The 19,117-nt window shown below is 43.4% G+C and overlaps 1 protein-coding gene across 1 annotated transcript in view; it reads right to left on the bottom strand.

Moving 5' to 3' along the window:
• Positions 1 to 13,633: 13,633 nt before the first annotated feature.
• rnls (renalase, FAD-dependent amine oxidase) overlaps positions 13,634 to 19,117 on the bottom strand; it is a gene marked incomplete at its 3' end in the record, with an annotated part of 13,921 nt that continues 8,437 nt past the window's right edge. Inside the window, exons 5-7 of the mRNA XM_080747761.1 lie at positions 18,914 to 19,087; positions 17,781 to 17,956; positions 13,634 to 13,786 (exon numbers count right to left, since the gene is read on the bottom strand). Coding sequence (XP_080603887.1) covers positions 13,634 to 13,786; positions 17,781 to 17,956; positions 18,914 to 19,087 — 503 coding nt within the window. The remainder of the gene's footprint in view (positions 13,787 to 17,780; positions 17,957 to 18,913; positions 19,088 to 19,117) is intronic.

The raw sequence follows: 19,117 nt of genomic DNA, 5'->3' as shown, positions 1-19,117 counted from the left end.
ATAAGGTGAGGGTTTTGGGGTGACAATAACAAAGAGGTGTGTGTGTGTGTGTGTGTGTGTGTGTGTGTGTGTGTGTGTGTGTGTGTGTGTGTGTGGTCAGTGTGAGTGCAGTGCAATAAATGGAAATGTTGTTCTGCGCCCAAAGTGAAAAGTTGCAATACCTTCATTATTGCAATCCCTGCAGTAACAGCTGTCAACCATAACTGTTTAACACAAAAAAACATTATAAATAATACTGAGAATACTAATAAACCATCAAAGTACAATACATAAAACTAGGATACATAAAAACATTCGAAGTTTCAAAAAAGGCCCCCTGTAGTAGCTCTGAGGATCCCCCCAGGGGTCCCGGACCCCCCGTGGAAGACCTCTGTTATTTGCTACTAGTCATTTTTTATTTCAGAGCATATTTCAGATCTAATTTAACATTGTTCTGGAGCAGGAGCAGAGCGATTACTGAAATAGGCTCAGGGGTCTGTCTGGGGGGTCCCAGGTGAGGAAAGACCCCAACCAAAAGTCAGAAAGGTTATTCTGGCTGCTTTAAAAGTGTAATAAATGAACTCAGGATGTTTTAAAACCTACAAAACAACTTTAATATTATGAAAATTCGATATTAACTGGCTGGCGTCCTGTAAAACATATCCGAAAAGGCGGCCATCTTTAAAACTGGCAGCCATTTTGAAAATTAAGTGTCTAATGTGATTTTTCTAAAGAATGACCCAAGAGGTACACTCTGTAAAATTTTGGTGCTTCTTTCCAGAACTGAAGTATCGTTCTCCTTAACTGCGCCGCTAAGTCAGATGGTGGTAGGCACAGCATGTTTGAAGGCAACATGGCAAAGGGGTATGAAATGTTTGTACATCTATACATCTATTTCTTTGTTTGATTTACTTTGGAGTTAAAGGGATATTCCACTTTCAAAAAAACGTATGAACACCCTGAACAGTTTTTGATTTTCTTCATTCAGTATTTAGATATTTGATGTAAATGTTATCTGGCCCTCCAGGCTCAGGGCCTCTCCCCACACACACTCATTGCAACTTCAAACTCCATTTTAACCATGAAAGATTCATTAAAAACACCCATTCTTTTTTTCTGGTGACTCATACTACCCTCCTAATACGTGAGCAGGCCGTGTTTTTTCCATAACGTTTTTCATGTATTTTTAATAATTCTTTGGGAAAATGGAAAAAATGTAATACAATAAAAATGTATAAAAAATAAATGAAAAACGTTATAGAAAAAACACGGCCTGCTCACGTATTAGTATAAGTCACCAGAAAAAATAATGTTTTTTTTTAATGAATCAATCATGGTTAAAATGGAGTTTGAAGTTACAATGAGTGTGTGTGGGGAGAGGCCCTGAGCCTGGAGGGCCTGGTAACATTTACATAAAATATCTAAATACTGAATGAAGAAAATCAAAAACTGTTCAGGGTGTTCATACAAGCCTGATTAGACCATACAATGACAAAAAGTTTTTTGAAAGTGGAATATCCCTTTAAGTGTAAATGTTTGGTATTTCTTTTTGGGTTATGGTTTCTTTGTTCTTTTGTTTACTTTGGTGTAGACCTACTTTTGTTTGTATTTAATGGATTGATTTATTGGTTGCTATTTAAATGAAATTGCTTATGGAATTGCTGATTTATAATTGAACCTTCTACAGTTTAATTGAATACGCTGAATTAATTGAATCACTGCATTATAATTTGGCCTTTTTATTGTTGAACGTAATTGAAATATGCATATTTTATTTTTGGAAATGATGAATGATTGTATTTGTAATATTTATCCTATTTATTCAATTTTATAGTTTTCACGTGTTGAACGTGCTTCATCTATGCAAGAAGTGACAATAAAAAACACCCGTTGAGACCATCCAGCTTGTATATCCTTTGTTTAATGTATGGATGCAGACGCCTTGATGAAGATCTTAATTTCCTTAGTTTGAAAGTGTTTCACGTAGATGGCGAATTACCCAGCGAACATGTCCTTTTTTTTTTTTTTTTTTTTTTTCTCCTTGTACAAATGCTTTGTTTTTAGTGAAGTAACCTACATACATGGTCTACCTAAATGTTTTCTTAGATTACTATGTCTATGCATTTGTTATTGATGTTGATTTATTGATGTATTAATGTGGGGTATATGCGAGTAAGCTTGTAATTAATTACAATCTAAAATATGAACCCTTGTAAAAAAAAAACTAAGTTGTCCTTTAAAGTCAACAGACGAACTGAGTGAAATGCAGGATTTTACCCTAGAAGTAGCATTTGCCTTTTACATATCGATGTAGTTGGATTGTTGGAATGAAAATCGATGCAATTGTTGTATCGTTGCACCCCTAATGTCAGGTTTAGCATTAGGTTTAGTGGTTTAGTCCGTGTTAGGGTTGCTTATTATGTACTTCAAATAAAATAAAATATTCACAGACAACCTTTTGGGATAAAAAAAAATGATTTCAAAGATCCTTTTCAACACTGTCGAACAAAGTATAGGCCTACACAGTAAAACGGGTTAGCCATCTATGTTACTGGCCCAAGTCATCATGCTTCAATCCAACATGTTTGTTTTGTGTGTGTAATGGTATAATCCCATGTCCAGTGGGCTAATCCTAGTGTGTTTATAATCTCCCAGTATAAGACGCGTGGACAAACGGAGGGTATATGGACCGGCCTGGCGGAGCGAGGCCATATGTTTCTCTGCATGATAACATCTGTGTCTGCTGTATCCTACTGGGAACGGGGGCAGAGGAGAGGAGAGGGAGGAAGAGGAGGATGGGGAGGGAGTGTAGGGCAGTGGTTCTCAACCTGTGGGTCGGGACCCCCAGGGGGGTCCCCAAATTATTTTGGGGGGTGATGATCAACTTAATGTGAAACATTGTTTTCTCACTCAACAGTAAACAAAGCAACATAAAGTTTAAGAGTATAGATGGTATCTGCACATTTCTAAAGTGACAATTTAAGGACTTTTTAATACCTCTAAAACGACAAATTAAACCTTGGCCAAATTGTCTAATATTAGAGGCAGAAATTGTGAAAATAGACGATCTACATACTCACAACGCGTTGTGAGCATGTAGATCGGCTATTTTCACAATAGAACAGTGTTATACAAAATGTAATGCCTCAACTCTTAGTGCTCGTCAGGGTGGAGGGGTCCCCAGTTAAAATATGATTTATCTTGGGGGTTGCGGGTCGCGGCCTGAAAAGGTTGAGAACAACTGTATAGAGCACGGTTTCCCAAACACTGGCTCGGGATCCATTTGTGGGTCTCGGTCTGCGGACACATTTTTACAGGTCCCTTCGTTTTTGCTTTCCTACATTTAGTTTTAAAATTGTATTATTAAAAAAAAAAAAAAAAAAAACATTCCCTAAAGGCTTATGATCATTGATCATTTTCTAATTAATTCAATTAATAAATAAAATACTATGTTTAACAAGTAGTGAAAATAACTATTACCGCGGTGGCGTGAGCTTGTAGATCTGCTGTTTTCACTAGTTTGGATCCCGGGCAAACGTCTTAATTTCTCTTTTGGGTCTCAAGCTAAAACGTTTGGGAACCACTGGTACAGAGGCAGCCGCATGTGCCCGTAATAGATGGCCTACAAGCTCAGAACACATCGCATCTGCAATGTGTTGTGAGCTTGTAGGTCAGCTATTTTCTTTGTGCAATGCCGTCGTGTGATGGAGCACAAGTTAGGCGGCAGAGTCCATTTTGAAGACAGACAAGTGCACCAGTTTTCTGCCTTTATTGGATTGGTATAAGCGGAGAGTGACAGGAAATAGGAAACATTAGCAGTCTTATAAACAGGGTTCCCACGGTCATGAAATTCCTGGAAATATTTTGAAATTAGAAAAATATTTTTCCAGTACTGGAAAAGTTTTGGAATTGATCAAGGGTCCTGGAAGGTCCTGGAAAAGCTATGCATTGTATTTGGTTATTGATTTTGTTAATACCTCTGAAATGATAAATTCAACATTGGCCTGTCAAATATTAGAGGCAGAAATTGTGAAAATAGCAGATCTACATGCTCACAACGCCTCGCGTTGCGAGGCGTTGTGAGCTGTAGATCGGCTATTTTCACAATAAAACCATGTTATACAAAATTCCTCAACTCTTAGTGCTCGACTGCTCGTCAGGGGGCCGGGTCCCCAGTTAAAATATGATTATTTCGGGGGTCACGGCCTGAAAAGGTTGAGAACCACTGGCATACACTACCTGTCTTTGGGCATTGCGCATAAGAGTAAGTGACTCGTTATTGAGCTGAATTATTGTTATATAGTCCTGGAAATCGGGTTAAATATTCTGGAAAAGTTTTGGAAATTAATTGGTAAAGGTGTGTGGGAACCCTGTATAAAATGTCTTCTTATCTACTGTTTACAGTGACTCCAGGATACGGGGCAGATCTACCAGTTTGCAGGCCAAGGGGACACGGTCCACTCTCACTATGCCATGACGACCATCCGGATGCAACTCAATGGTGAGCCTGTCTTTAATGTTCACACGGCTAGACTGAGCAATCCTTCTTACTGTTGATGCATATTCCTGAGACAGGAAGTCACACGCAGCAAAGCCTGTCAGGCTCGGAAATCTAACCCGCAACTTTCTGTCAGGCTGCATAGAGCCTATTATGTGTGGGACCGTACCTATGTTCAGGGACGTGCTGGCCATTGGGAAAAGCGGGACAACTCCCGAATGGTCGGTTAATTCCCGGCCGGTCCAGGCCGGCCATTAGGAAAAAAGAAAAACAAATGTCGGCCTTCGTTCCATTTTGGGGGCTGGGCGGCCAACAAAGTAATTTGTCACTGTCGGGCAGAAACCTCGTATCTCCAAGTTTCAAATTTGTAATTTTTTCGCAAGCCTGCTTCATCATACAAAGCTGTCGCACAAAAGCAGTGAAAACAGCAGATCTGCAAGCACACAACGCCTCGCAGTGCGAGGCGTTGTGTGCTTGTAGATCGGCTGTTTTCACTAGTTTAAATAATTTTTAAAATGATAAATACAAAACAAACGTTTTTGGACGTACAAGGTTTCCACCCGACAACGACGAAATATAACTCATGTAATTGGCCCACTGGCTTGTCACTTGTCATGATCTGAAATGGCAAATCTTTGAGTAGCAGCAGCTCAGCTCTATAGCGCACAATGAGGGCCTCTCCAACTCTTTTTCCCGGGCTGAAAGGGGCCCAGCACGTCCCTGCCTATGTTCCCAAGGTTCTATGTTCCCAGTGTTCTATGTTCCCCACTTACCACCTAAAACAGGGGTCTTCAACGTTTTCAGGCCAAGGACCCCTTAGTTGAGAGAGAGATGAAGCAGGGACCCCCACAACCTTCTCCATAGTTTCATTGTTTGACAGCAAAATCATCAGTGTATTTTGGATTCATTTCAATTTGTGTTTTCAGATACGTATTTAACCACTTAAATTGTCATTACATGCAGTAACTTGATTTCACTCTGTACTTAGTCTACTCTTTTTCCCCTCTAACCAAACGCCTTTTGCCTAGATCTGCTATTTTTGGCTAAAGTTCGCAGAATATGGACACTAGGGTTCAAGTGGTTAATATAAAAAAGGAGAAAAAAGTTTCTATCACACAAAGATTTGGAGGACCCCCTGTAGTAACTCTGAGGACCCCCTAGGGGTCCCGGACCCCCTGTTGAAGACCGTAACCTAACCTTAACCCTAACCTCAGTAAATGCTAACCTGGTGAAATGCTAACCTGACGACACTGGTGAATGTTAACCTGGTGAATGGGAACATAGAACCTTGCGAGGACCCCCTCTTTTGGGTCTAGAGCTAAAACATTTGGGAACCACAGAGGTCCCTCAGTGTGTGATTCTAATGTGGGGTAGACCGGACGCTATGTTCACGCGTTTGTGGCGTTTTGTGTACGACTGGCCCTTTCTGGAGGGCAATCATAGTCAATCGGCATGGAATGACAATGACAATTTAGATAAAATCTGTAGGAGTAGTGGCAAAATGCACATTTTGAAGAAAATGCGAAATGGCGGAAAATGTCGTTGAAAATGGGCGAGGCGAGGCCTATATGGGGAGTTGTCTCTGTGCCTCGCCAGAGATCAGGAGTGCTTCAAACTACAGTAGAATATCCCAGGGGTTTTCAAAGTGTGTGACGGGGCAACCTGGGGTGCCGTGACGGCAGTCCAGGGGTGCCTCGAGATAATTTGATGATATATGGAATTTATTTGGACACAATTTAATATTTAGTGTCATTTTAAACTTGAAGTAGAAAGTTATTTTCTGTCAGTTTCTAACCAAAATGGCTATTATATTTTCCTCGCAACATAATCGCTAAAATATCGTGACTGTCAGGCAGAAACCTTGTATTTCCAAGATTCAAATGTGTACGTCTTTTGGTAAAGCAAAGCACTGCTTCTGCTTCATCATACAAGATCGTCGCACAAAAAAAGGTTCTATGTTCCCCACTCATCCAAAAATGCAGGAAACATTCATTTCATTTCTGGGACTGGGCACTAGGGACATCTGGATACCATACCTTTGTTATGGGCACCTGGACATCTGGGCAATAGGGACATGTGGGCATTTGGACGAGTGGGCACTTAGGGGTGGAGGCACCTGGGCAACTGGGCACCTAAATTAGGATTGCCCACATGTTCTTAGTGCCCAAATGTCCCACCATTTCCTGCATTTGAGTTGGGAACATATACTTTTTTTTCTTTGGTGGGGAACATACATGTAGATCCTTTTTTTAGTTGAGAGGGGAACATAGAACCTTTTTGTGGGGAGGATGGGTGGGGAACATAGAACCTGGGGAACATAGAACTTTTTTGGGGGGGAAGTGGGGAACATAGAACCTGGGGAACATAGGGTGGACCCTGGTGAAAACCTTGTATGTCCAAAACCGTTAGTTTTGCATTTATTATTTTAGAAATGATTAAACTAATGAAAACAGCCGATCTACAAGCACAAAACGCCTCGCACCACGAGGTGTTGTGTGCTTGTAGATCTGCTGTTTTCACTACTTTTGTCCGACGGCCTTGTATGATGAAGCAGGGCTTTACTTTGCGAAAGAACATACACATTTGAAACTTGGAGGTACAGTAGAGGTTTCCATCCGACAACGACGTGATGTAGGCCAGTGGTTCTCAACCTTTTCAGGCTGTGAGCTCCAAAATAATCATATTTTAACTGCCCCCCCCCCCCTACCCCACGAGCACTAAGAGTTGAGGCATTACATTGTGTATAACACGGTTCTATTGTGAAAATAGTCGATCTACATGCTCACAATGCCTCGCGTTGTGAGCATGTAGATCTGCTATTCTCACAATTTCTGCCTCTAATATTTGACAATTTGGCAAATGTTTAAACTTTAAACTTCATGTTGGTTTGTTTACTTTTGAGTAAGAAAACAAAGTTGCACGCTAAGTTAATCATCTGGGGACCCCCCCAAGATAATTTGGGTTGAGAACCACTGTTGAACCCCAGCTACCATACTGTTGAACCCCCCCAGCTACCATACTGTTGAACCCCAGCTACCATACTGTTGAACCCCCCCAGCTACCATACTGTTGAACCCCAGCTACCATACTGTTGAACCCCCCCAGCTACCATACTGTTGAACCTCAGCTACCATACTGTTGAACCCCCCCAGCTACCATACTGTTGAACCCCAGCTACCATACTGTTGAACCCCCCCAGCTACCATACTGTTGAACCCCAGCTACCATACTGTTGAACCCCAGCTACCATACTGTTGAACCCCCCCAGCTACCATACTGTTGAACCCCAGCTACCATACTGTTGAACCCCAGCTACCATACTGTTGAACCCCCCCAGCTACCATACTGTTGAACCCCCCCAGCTACCATACTGTTGAACCCCAGCTACCATACTGTTGAACCCCAGCTACCATACTGTTGAACCCCCCCAGCTACCATACTGTTGAACCCCAGCTACCATACTGTTGAACCCCAGCTACCATACTGTTGAACCCCAGCTACCATACTGTTGAACCCCAGCTACCATACTGTTGAACCCCCCCCCCCCAGCTACCATACTGTTGAACCTCAGCTACCATACTGTTGAACCCCAGCTACCATACTGTTGAACCCCCCCAGCTACCATACTGTTGAACCTCAGCTACCATACTGTTGAACCCCAGCTACCATACTGTTGAACCCCCCCCCCCCCAGCTACCATACTGTTGAACCTCAGCTACCATACTGTTGAACCCCAGCTACCATACTGTTGAACCCCCCCCCCCCTCAGCTACCATACTGTTGAACCCCAGCTACCATACTGTTGAACCCCCCCAGCTACCATACTGTTGAACCCCAGCTACCATACTGTTGAACCCCCCCCCCCCCCAGCTACCATACTGTTGAACCTCAGCTACCATACTGTTGAACCCCCCCAGCTACCATACTGTTGAACCCCAGCTACCTACCATACTGTTGAACCCCAGCTACCATACTGTTGAACCCCCCCAGCTACCATACTGTTGAACCCCAGCTACCATACTGTTGAACCCCCCCAGCTACCATACTGTTGAACCCCAGCTACCATACTGTTGAACCCCCCCAGCTACCATACTGTTGAACCCCCCCAGCTACCATACTGTTGAACCCCCCCAGCTACCATACTGTTGAACCCCCCCCCCCCAGCTACCATACTGTTGAACCTCAGCTACCATACTGTTGAACCCCCCCCCCAGCTACCATACTGTTGAACCCCAGCTACCATACTGTTGAACCCCAGCTACCATACTGTTGAACTGAACTCTTTCCAGAGAGCTCAGCATCCCTCTGCCATGACGCTGGCATTGTACTGGTGGAGGACAGATTTCTCTTCTGTGTGTGTGTGTGTGTGTGTGTGTGTGTGTGTGTGTGTGTGTGTGTGTGTGTGTGTGTGTGTGTGTGTGTGTGTGTGTGTGTGTGTGTGTGTGTGTGTGTGTGCATCTGTGCGCGCAGCTCAGCCTCAGCAGGTTTTAACCCAGTTTTACTTGCACATACACACATGCACGCACACACACACACACACACACACACACACACACACACACACACACACACACACACACACACGCTCCCAGAAGAGAAATCTGTCCTCCACCAGTTCAACACCCTCTCCTCTCCTCTCCTCTCCTCTCCTCTGAACAGCATGTGTGTGTGAGTGGTGCTGTCCAGAGCTTATCTCCATAAGGCCTTATGATGTCATGTATGTCTATACATTATTATAAAGTATTAAACAAGCTTCCATCTGCATGGGGGGGGGGGGGGGGGGGCACAAGTAGGACACTGACTACAGTATCATCCTATACAAACCCATCACGTATGGATTACCCCGCAATACTTTGCTCTGTGTGCGGTGTGTGTCCTAGTGTGTGTGTGGGTGTGTGGGTGTGTGCTTGTGTGTGCTTACTTGTACAGGACATATGTCTCTTCTACAAGTATAACTAGAAGCAGTGCTCTTCCGAGCACAGGTCTCCACCAGGCCGTGCGTCCTGGTGGTGCTACTGTATAATAGGCCAATGTAAAAAGGGTGGCATATGTTCTTCACCTTAGATCTTTCATGGCAATCGGACGCTGCATGCATGATTTCAAGCATTGTTTTCCAAAAATGTGTTTTGCTAAAGTCTACCTGCTGGTGGCGCTATAACAGGACAATGTTAAAAAGGTAGCATTTGTTCCTTGACCTAGTGGGAATATGTGTGGCAAATGTGACGGTAATCGCAAGCTGCGTTGATGATTTGAGGCATTTTGTTCAAAAACGGAGCAATCCTGCAAACTTTGGAAGCTAATATTAGCCAATCAGGATGGAATATGAAATATCAGACGGATCGGACTTGATCACATGACTATAGAGATACTGTGTACCGATTTGCATGATTTTTGGATAAAATCTCAAGGAGTAATATCCAAAAATGTGTTTTACATAAGTCGGCCCAAAGGTGGCGCTATAAAAGGCTGATGTGAAAAATGCAGGGCAAAGGTTTATCCTTAGCCTCTAGGGAGTGCGCTTACAAAGTTTGAAACTGATCGGTGGAGTTATAGGTAAAACCACAAATCGGGCTGTTATAGCGCCACCATGAGGCTGATTAAAAAAAAATTAAGTGGCATTTCTTCCTCGGCCTAGTGGGAACGTGTGTGCGCGATTTCATGATAATTGCACTTTGCGTTTGTGATTTGAGGCATTTTGTTCAAAACGGCTCAATCCCACAAACTTTGGAAGCCAATCTTAGCCAATCAGGATGGAATATGCAAAATCGGACAGATCCGTGTCGATCACATGACTGTCGAGATATTGCCTACCGATTTGTAGGATTTTTGGACAAAATCTGTAAGAGTAGTGCACAGAAATGTGTTTAGCAAACATCGGCCACTAGTTGGCGCTAGAAAAGGCCCATTTGAAAAATTTAGGGCAGAGGTTCTAGATTGGCATCCAGGGAATGTGTGTGCTCACTTTGGCAGCGACCGGGCCAACGGAGACTGAGATTTGGCACTCACAAACTGCGAGGACGCACGGACGGACGCACGGACGGACGCACGGACGGACGGACGCACGCACGGACGCACGGACGGACACACGGACGGAGGGGAAAACATACTCTCCCTCAGCCTTCGGCTGGTGGAGACAATAACATTTGCAAAATGGGACAGTTTTCCTGGTCTGCACAAGAGAAATTATTGTTTTACGGTTATTAGATTTAGGCGTAATATTTAAGGCCCATTCCCACTGGGCCAGATAAAAAACAAACTACAAGCTCACAACGCGTCCCACTGCAGCGCATTGTGAGCTTGTAGATCGGCTATTTTGGGTGCGTGACACCCGTGTGGGGTTTAGGGTTAAAAAAAAAAAAGATATCCATTTTGACGATCTCACAAGTATAGGCCTACAAACACATGCATGCGGCACCAGTCCTCCATGCTGCCATCTGCCAGTGACTTGGCAGAAATGATAGTCACACAATCCCACAATGCACCACACACACACGCACGCACGCACACATGCACGCACAAGAGAGGAGAAATTAGGTCACACAGCTACTGAACACACACACGCACGCACGCACACACTCACACACAGGCCCTTGGTGGTAACCAAATCATAACCAATTCGCTCTTATCAGCTTCTATTAAAAGATCAAAGGAACAGAGAGAGAGAGAGAGAGAGAGAGAGAGGGAGGAAGTGCAGGAAAAGAGAGAGAGAGGGATGGAGGGAGAGGTGGAATGTGACGGAGGGAGGGAGGGGAGACAGACAGGAAGTGAGTCAGGGATGTAAACCACTTCAACTTCCTCTCTGTTCCCTCCATTTCTCTCTCTCTCTCCCTCGTCCAGTGGCACCCTCACTCCATCACACACACACACACACACACACACACACACACACACACACACACACACACACACACGCACACACGCACACACGCACACACACACACACACACACTCAGTCAGTCTATGTTACACCTGCCCATTCAAATGTTCAGTTAATTTAATTGATTTGATTACATTTTTGTACACTTTACAAGTTCACCCCCAAAATGTTTTTTTTTCTGCTATGGATTTCTCACCCCATGCATGCAGATTTGAAGTTTTTGTCACATTCCTAAGCCAATAATCTGAGGAGACACTTTGTGTCTCCATAGGGAACACAAAGCAGGCTCTTTGTGAAGTTTGTGTCGTTTTGGGGGTGAACTATCCCTTTAACATGTACAGTATGTCTCCTCTGAGGAAGAACGAAGACTGGATCTTATAAATTATGCATTCTCTTCTCCCCCCCCTCTCTCTCTCTCTCTCTCTCTCTCTCTCTCTGTGGTTCCATTTTCACTGCAATGTCACAGCAGGTTGCACTTGTAACATGTTAAAGGGATATTTCACTTTCAAAAACACTTGTGGTCATTTTATCGTCTAATCAGGCTTTTATGAACACCCTGAACAGTTTTTAATTTGCTTGATTCAGTAGATATTTGATGTAAATGTTATCAGGCCCTCCCCGTCCAGGGCCCCTCCCCATGCACACCCATTGTAACTTGAAACTACATTTTTACCATGATAGATTCATTAAAAACACACATTATTTTTTCCAGTGACTCATAATACCCTAACCCTAATACGTGAGCTGGCCGTGTTTTTTGATATCTTTTTCATTTTTGTATTATTATTATTAATATTAATAATTTTAATAATTTTGTATTGTATTTAATATTTTCCCAAATAATTATTAAAAATAAATGAAAAAAGTTAAAACATGGCCAGCTCACGTATTAGGAGGGTAGTATGAGTCTCCAGAAAAAATAATGGGTGTTTGTAATGAATCTAATGGAGTTTGAAGTTACAATGGTTGTGTATGGGGAGAGGCCCTGGGCCTGATAACATTTACATCAAATATCTAAATATTGAATCAAGCAACTTAAAATCTGTCCAGGGTGGTCACAAAAGCCTGATTAGATGATAACATGACCAACACTTTGTCAGTTTGCTTGCCTTTAGGGATATTGAAGAAATGGTTCAAAAGTTGCCATTTCTGCAGCCATTTTATTATGCAAATGAGAAGGTCAAAACTCGGAAGAGTTCGCTTGGGAACCATGTTTTTCTGATTCAGCACCCTTGAATTATTTAATATGGCCTGGTTCTCCACTTTTACCCAATAAATGCCTCTAACCCCATAGAGGAGCCTTTTTTCTGAAATCCCTCTTGACTATTAGGGAAGATGCAGTAATCTTTTTGCCAAATATTGGAAGGCTGCCCTGAAGAGATGATTATGCTTTGGGTGGAATCTTGGTGGGACTTAGTGGGAGACAGAACAAGACTGTTTTCTTAATTTTCTTTATTCAATATTCAACCTATAAGTGAACCAAATATCACAGTCTCACAAAGCATGTATTTACAAAAAGTAATAACCTTAATATTAATGAATATGAACAGGTGCTTCAGGGTTTTGTTTCATCACCACTGATTCCTCTCCACTCCCAATCACAGAGAGAATTTGAAAACAGGGATGAGCGGTGAACGGTGAAGCTGTGTTGAGGTATTGGTTTTTGTGTCAGACAATGGAACACTGCGCATGGTGGATGGATGAGATATGAGAGAGGAACCACAACTCTCTAGGCACTGTCACAATGATTACATACTCGTCTAACCGCAATTATCGCCATAATCGTTTCCACGTTGAAAAAAATCCATACATTTCCAAATAAGCGTAAGCTTGTAGATAAGCCATTTCTGCTTAAGAAAATGTTATATCCACAAGTGCACCACAAGTGGATTGTGCAGTAGGTGTGCAGCAGTTCCGGCGTCGCAGCCAAGTGTGATCTACAAGCTCACAACAGTTGCATCTGCGACGCGACGTGAGCTTGTATGTCAGCTGTTCTCCGGATGTGTCCCACACATAATTCTACAGTAAATTCCCGCGGAAACAGGTGGATATACTGTGTGTGTGTATATATATATATATATATATAATTGTATATTTATGTTTTTGATTACAAAGCCTAAAACCCAAAATTAAATTTGTATTCATATGTTCCAATGTTCAATCCCGAAATCTATTATTATGACAATTAATCGTCAACTTTTTTTGTAATCACGACAGGCCTAAAACTCCTCTCCCCTCCCCTCCCCTCCCCTCCCCTCCCCTCCCCTCCCCTCCTCTCCTCACAGCGAGCTCTTCAGTGCATCACAGAGTCGCAGCGCTGACTCCACACAGCCATCGTAGTTGGAGTGTGTGAAGGCGTCTCCGCCGCACAGCAGCGGAGGTCTGCTGTGCACCGTCATCTGTCCTGGACAGTCAGGCACCGCGCTCAGCACCTACACACACACACACGTACGCACACGCACACGGATAAACATTTTAGTCACACTCTCTCGTCAAGATGAAAAACCTGAAAAACTCTGAAAACATAATTATTATCGTTGTTGGGCAGAAACCTCCCATTTCCATATTTGAACTTTATATGGGTGAGGGTATATATGCACATTTCTAAAGTGACAATTTAAGGACTTTTTAATACCTATAAAATGACAAATTAAACATTGGCCAAATTGTCAAATATTAGAGGCAGAAATTGTGAAAATAGCCGATCTACATGCTCACAACGCCTCGCAATGGGAGGCATTGTGAGCAAACTGAGCATGTAGATCTGCTATTTTCACAATAGAACAGTGTTATGCAAAATGTAATGCCTCAACTCTTAGTGCTCGTCAGGGTGGGGAGAGGTCCCCAGTTCAAATAGGATAATTTCGGGGGTGGCGGCCTGAAAAGGTTGAGAACCACTGATTTAGAACACTGTTCTAAATCACCCCGCTATAAGGTCAGTCAGTCAGTCTATATGCAGTGGTTCACTCAGTGAACTGAACAATGCTAGATACTGTCTGTCTCCCAGGACACAAGCATGTGTGTGCACGCGCAGTTCCAAAGGACCCTGGCCTGTGGTGAAAGCCTCCCACACAGATGTTCCATCACCTCTGACCTACAGAGTGTGTGTGTGCGTGTGCATGTGTGTGTGCGTGCGTGCGTGCGTGCGTGCGTGCGTGCGTGCGTGTGTGCGTGTGTGTGTGTGTGTGTGTGTTTGTGTGTGTGTATGTTCTCTGCCAGAGTGTGTGGGTGTGTTTAGAGAGAGAGAGAGAGTTCATGTAAAGTGGTCTCATATTTAGATTATTGAAGGGCTCCTAAACTCAGCACCAGTAAACAGAGGGAGGCTTTAAGCAAGACACGTAACGTTGTACTGGTCAGCTCCCAGTGACCAACAGTATTAGACTGTACTGGTCAGCTCCCAGTGACCAACAGTATTAGACGGTGGTTGTAATGGTCAGCTCAGCACCAGCAAACAGAGGGAGGCTTTAAGCAAGACACGTAATGTTGTACTGGTCAGCTCCCAGTGACCAACAGTATTAGACGGTGGTTGTACTGGTCAGCTCCCAGTGACCAACAGTATTAGACGGTGGTTGTACTGGTCAGCTCCCAGTGACCAACAGTATTAGACAGTGGTTGCACTGGTCAGCTCCCAGTGACCAACAGTATTAGACAGTGGTTGCACTGGTCAGCTCCCAGGGACCAACAGTATTAGACAGTGGTTGCACTGGTCAGCTCCCAGTGACCAACAGTATTAGACGGTGGTTGTAATGGTCAGCTCAGCTCCCAGTGACCAACAGTATTAGACTGTACTGGTCAGCTCCCAGTGACCAACGGTATTAGAAAGTGGTTGCACTGGTCAGCTCCCAATGACCAACAGTATTAGACTGTCACTATTAGACTGTACTGGTCAGCTCCCAGTAACCAACAGTATTATACTGTACTGGTCAGCTCCCAGTGACCAACAGTATTAGACGGTGGTTGTACTGGTCAGCTCCCAGTGACCAACAGTATTAGACGGTGGTTGTACTGGTCAGCTCCCAGTGACCAACAGTATTAGACGGTGGTTGTACTGGTCAGCTACCAGGGACCAACAGTAGAATATCATCACCAAGTTTGATACAAGGGGTCGATTGCACCAGCTTCCTCCTGCCGCGAAGGGTGCCAGCATGACTCACACCATCCTTCCTAGACGATTTTGACATCTTGTTACTAATCTGTCGGTAGATAATGCCGGTCTTATATAAGGGTCATTTGTGTACGGTGTGATGTCATACTGATGTCAGCAGTGTGATGTCATACTGATGCGGAGATATGAGCAGGGCAAAGGTGTGACGTGTGACCGACGGACGGTGTGACGTGTGACCGACGGACGGACGATTAGATTTAGTTTTAGTCATAGTCTTTTGAATAAAATGACATTTAATTTTAGTCATATTTTAGTCATCTAAAAAGTTTTAGTTTTAGTCTAATTTTAGTTGACTGAATATCACAAGTGTTTAGGCGACTAAATCTACAGTTGATTTAGTCGACTAAAATGTATTTTGGCAGGTCTTGATAGCATCTTAATGACTTATTTTACACTTGGTTGCGTGCTGAAAATAGCAGATCTACAAGCTCACAACGCGTCGCGCTGCGGCGCGTTGTGAGCTTGTAGATTGGCTATTTTCAGCATGCAACACCTGAGAGCAACCAAACATAAAATGACTCTCTTCTCCACTAGTCCCTCCTAACGTTTTAGTCTAGTTTTTATTTTGTTGACGAAATTGTCAATATATTTAGTCTTAGTTTTAGTCACCACAGCTTACACAGTCGACAAACATTTTTCGTCATAGTTTTAGGTGACGAAATCAACACTGTTTTGTTACTTTTCATCTGCTACTTTTGATGCTTTAGTGTGACGCTGTAGTTTAGTATGATCAACAAGGCGGGCGTTCATTTACACCAACGATATTAAACATGTTTCATCATAAGCTTTTCTCTGTTCATGTGACCATGGATATTCAAAAGAAGAAATGTGGTTGAACTGATTTTGATGTTATATTGACAAATTCAGCTGGAGGTCCCCAGACCCCACTTTGAGAAGCCCTTTACTTTGGTTAGTTAACCTGTGTGTGTGTGTGTGTGTGTGTGTGTGTGTGTGTGTGTGTGTGTGTGTGTGTGTGTGTGTGTGTGTGTGTGTGTGTGTGTGTGTGTGTGTGTGTGTGTGTGCATGCTTGTGCATGTGTGTGTTTACAGATCACCTTGTCTCCTGTCTAAGTGCCTACTATGTCCTGTTTATCTGTCCTGTCTTCACCACACACGCGCACGCACGCACACACGCACAGGTAGGGGGTGCAGTGTAAACAGTGCTGTCTATAGAGATAAACAAGCAAGCAACGTCCGTTTCAAACAGTTTAAATCTTCGTCAACACTGATTATTCTTTCAACCGCGTTTCCGCTGTGGGGCCTGAGGGCTGCCGGTTCAATTCCAACTCCAGAATAATTGACAACCAAGTGCTAATGAGCAAGGCACCGAGACTGCCCAGACAGCTCTACAACTCAAACCTTTGAAAGATTTATGTGAATCAGAGGCTAGTCTGAATGTTCTCAATTTTCCACCCTCCAAAAAACTAAAACATTGGTCCTAGAACCAGTTCCATTCAGGATTCTTATGGATTCTCTGTGCTTTCAAGTGAACCGGCTGGCATTTCCACCATTTTTAAGTGGGGCCGTTGAATCAAGGATACATCATGATGAACGAAGGGCATTGATGCCTGCAGACTTATTATTTACATAGCGGGAATTTATATATACGCTATATATATATATATATATATATATAATTTTAATATTTGTAAAATATATATAAGTGACAAAGTGCTGCACAGAAACATTACACATTATGATTTTCACTTGCTTTTGCCATTGTTTATATCGCATCTGCATCTTCCAACCTGTTGAGTAGTGTCATGCCTACTTTGGTTCCCAGTTCAGGTCCCCCATTGGTTCCAGTTCTGAACCAACTTTTAGGGTTCAGAACCAATAGGTTTTCAGTGGAAACACTCTAAACTGGTTCTAAATGTGAATTAGGCTGGGGAAGAGGGGTTAAAGTGGGATTCAGAGACCCTCTGGGTTCCAAGAGGGGGTTCCAAATGGACCCTTACGGGTCTGTAAATCTGAGAGAGCATACGTTTGTCCTTGAATGTTTGAGAACCACATGCTGTGTATAAATGTATGTTTTTTCTGATTATTGTTTGATAGTATGTTTACAAAGGAGGGCTTTTTGTGTGTGTGTGTGTGTGTGTGTGTGTGTGTGTGTGTGTGTGTGTGTGTGTGTGTGTGTGTGTGTGTGTGTGTGTGTGTGTGTGTGTGTGTGTGTGTGTGTGTGTGTGTGTGTGTGTGTGTGTGTGTGTGTGTGTGTGCGCGTGCGTGCGTGCGTGCGTGTACTGTACCGTACACTCCTCTCACCTGGGAGTACCTCCACTTGTGGCACTTGATGCTGATTGGCTGAGGCAAATCAGGAAGTATGTTGTGGAGCTCCTGTAAGATGATTGGCTGGATGTCCTCCTTGTCTCTCTCTATGTTTTGGATGCCAAACGGGACGCTGGTGTGAACCACCATGGAGGGACCACGGCATTCAGACTCTACGCACACACGCACACGCACACACACACGCACACACACACACACACACACACACACACACACACACACACACACACACACACACACACTCACGTTATGGGTATGGGTAACATCTCAGTGTAAATGTAGACAAGAGTCTAAAAGCCATGATAGTTTGCTAGCCATAGTAATCTGCCCGGTAGATTTTGAGATATCTATTTTCTATGCAAATGGCTTGTGAAAGTGTGGCACACTCACCGAAATGAGTAGGATTCATCCTAATTAACCCTATTTATACTATGATTTGAAAATAACAAACATTCATAATAATAATTTTTAACACATATCTTCTGTTGTCACAAAATCGTTTCATATAGGGCTAGAAACCTGTCCAAAACTGTAGCTTTTCAGGATTCAAATCGAAAGTAGCAGATCTACTGTACAAGCTCGAAACGCTTTTGATGATGCCGTTTTGTGACGCTGTAGTTGTGTTCAAGTGTGGGCAATAATTTACAAAGAAACACAAAATGTTGAAATGTGGAGATACAAGGTCGTTTTGGGGACCCTTAATGTCTCAAGTACAGATTCTCTGAAGGAACTAAACAAAGAGAGCGCTGATTTTCCCTTTTCTTTGACGATGGCTATCCCAATTAGGGGGCCCCTAACATGATAATAGGGAATTTAAGCAAGAACGGCTACGGCAGTCCACTCTGGTAACCAGAAATGGATCAGTGCTTGATAGATAAAACTGCTTGCCCATCCTAATCCGGCAGAAACTGCCTTTCCACGTAACGTCTACAACGTCTGCTGCATAGACGCGTCACCATGGGAACCAAAGAGTTCAGTAAAAGGGGTGGGAACTTGTTGCCGATGGCTGTTTACTTAACAATTTTGACTGTACTTCCGCTTAGTGAAAACCGTTCTGGCTTAAATTCCCTAATATTTGAGAACCGCTGTCTTACACACTGCACACACACCTGTGTTGCGTTTGCGGCTGTCGATGGCGATGTAGCGTATGACGGGGTTGTTGGAGACGTAGTTAGCGGCCCAGGGGACGTCTATCCTGGCGCCGGCAGGGAAGAACAGACCCAGCGCATATCGAGACGAATAACGGACACTGTCCAACTGCTCCCTCTGGACTGGAGACAGCACTGCACAGTGCACACACGAACGAACACACA

Source organism: Nannobrachium achirus (assembly GCF_963921795.1).
Source record: "Nannobrachium achirus genome assembly, chromosome: 18".
NCBI lineage: Eukaryota > Metazoa > Chordata > Actinopteri > Myctophiformes > Myctophidae > Nannobrachium > Nannobrachium achirus.
This window is presented reverse-complemented; position numbering and strand designations above follow the sequence as displayed.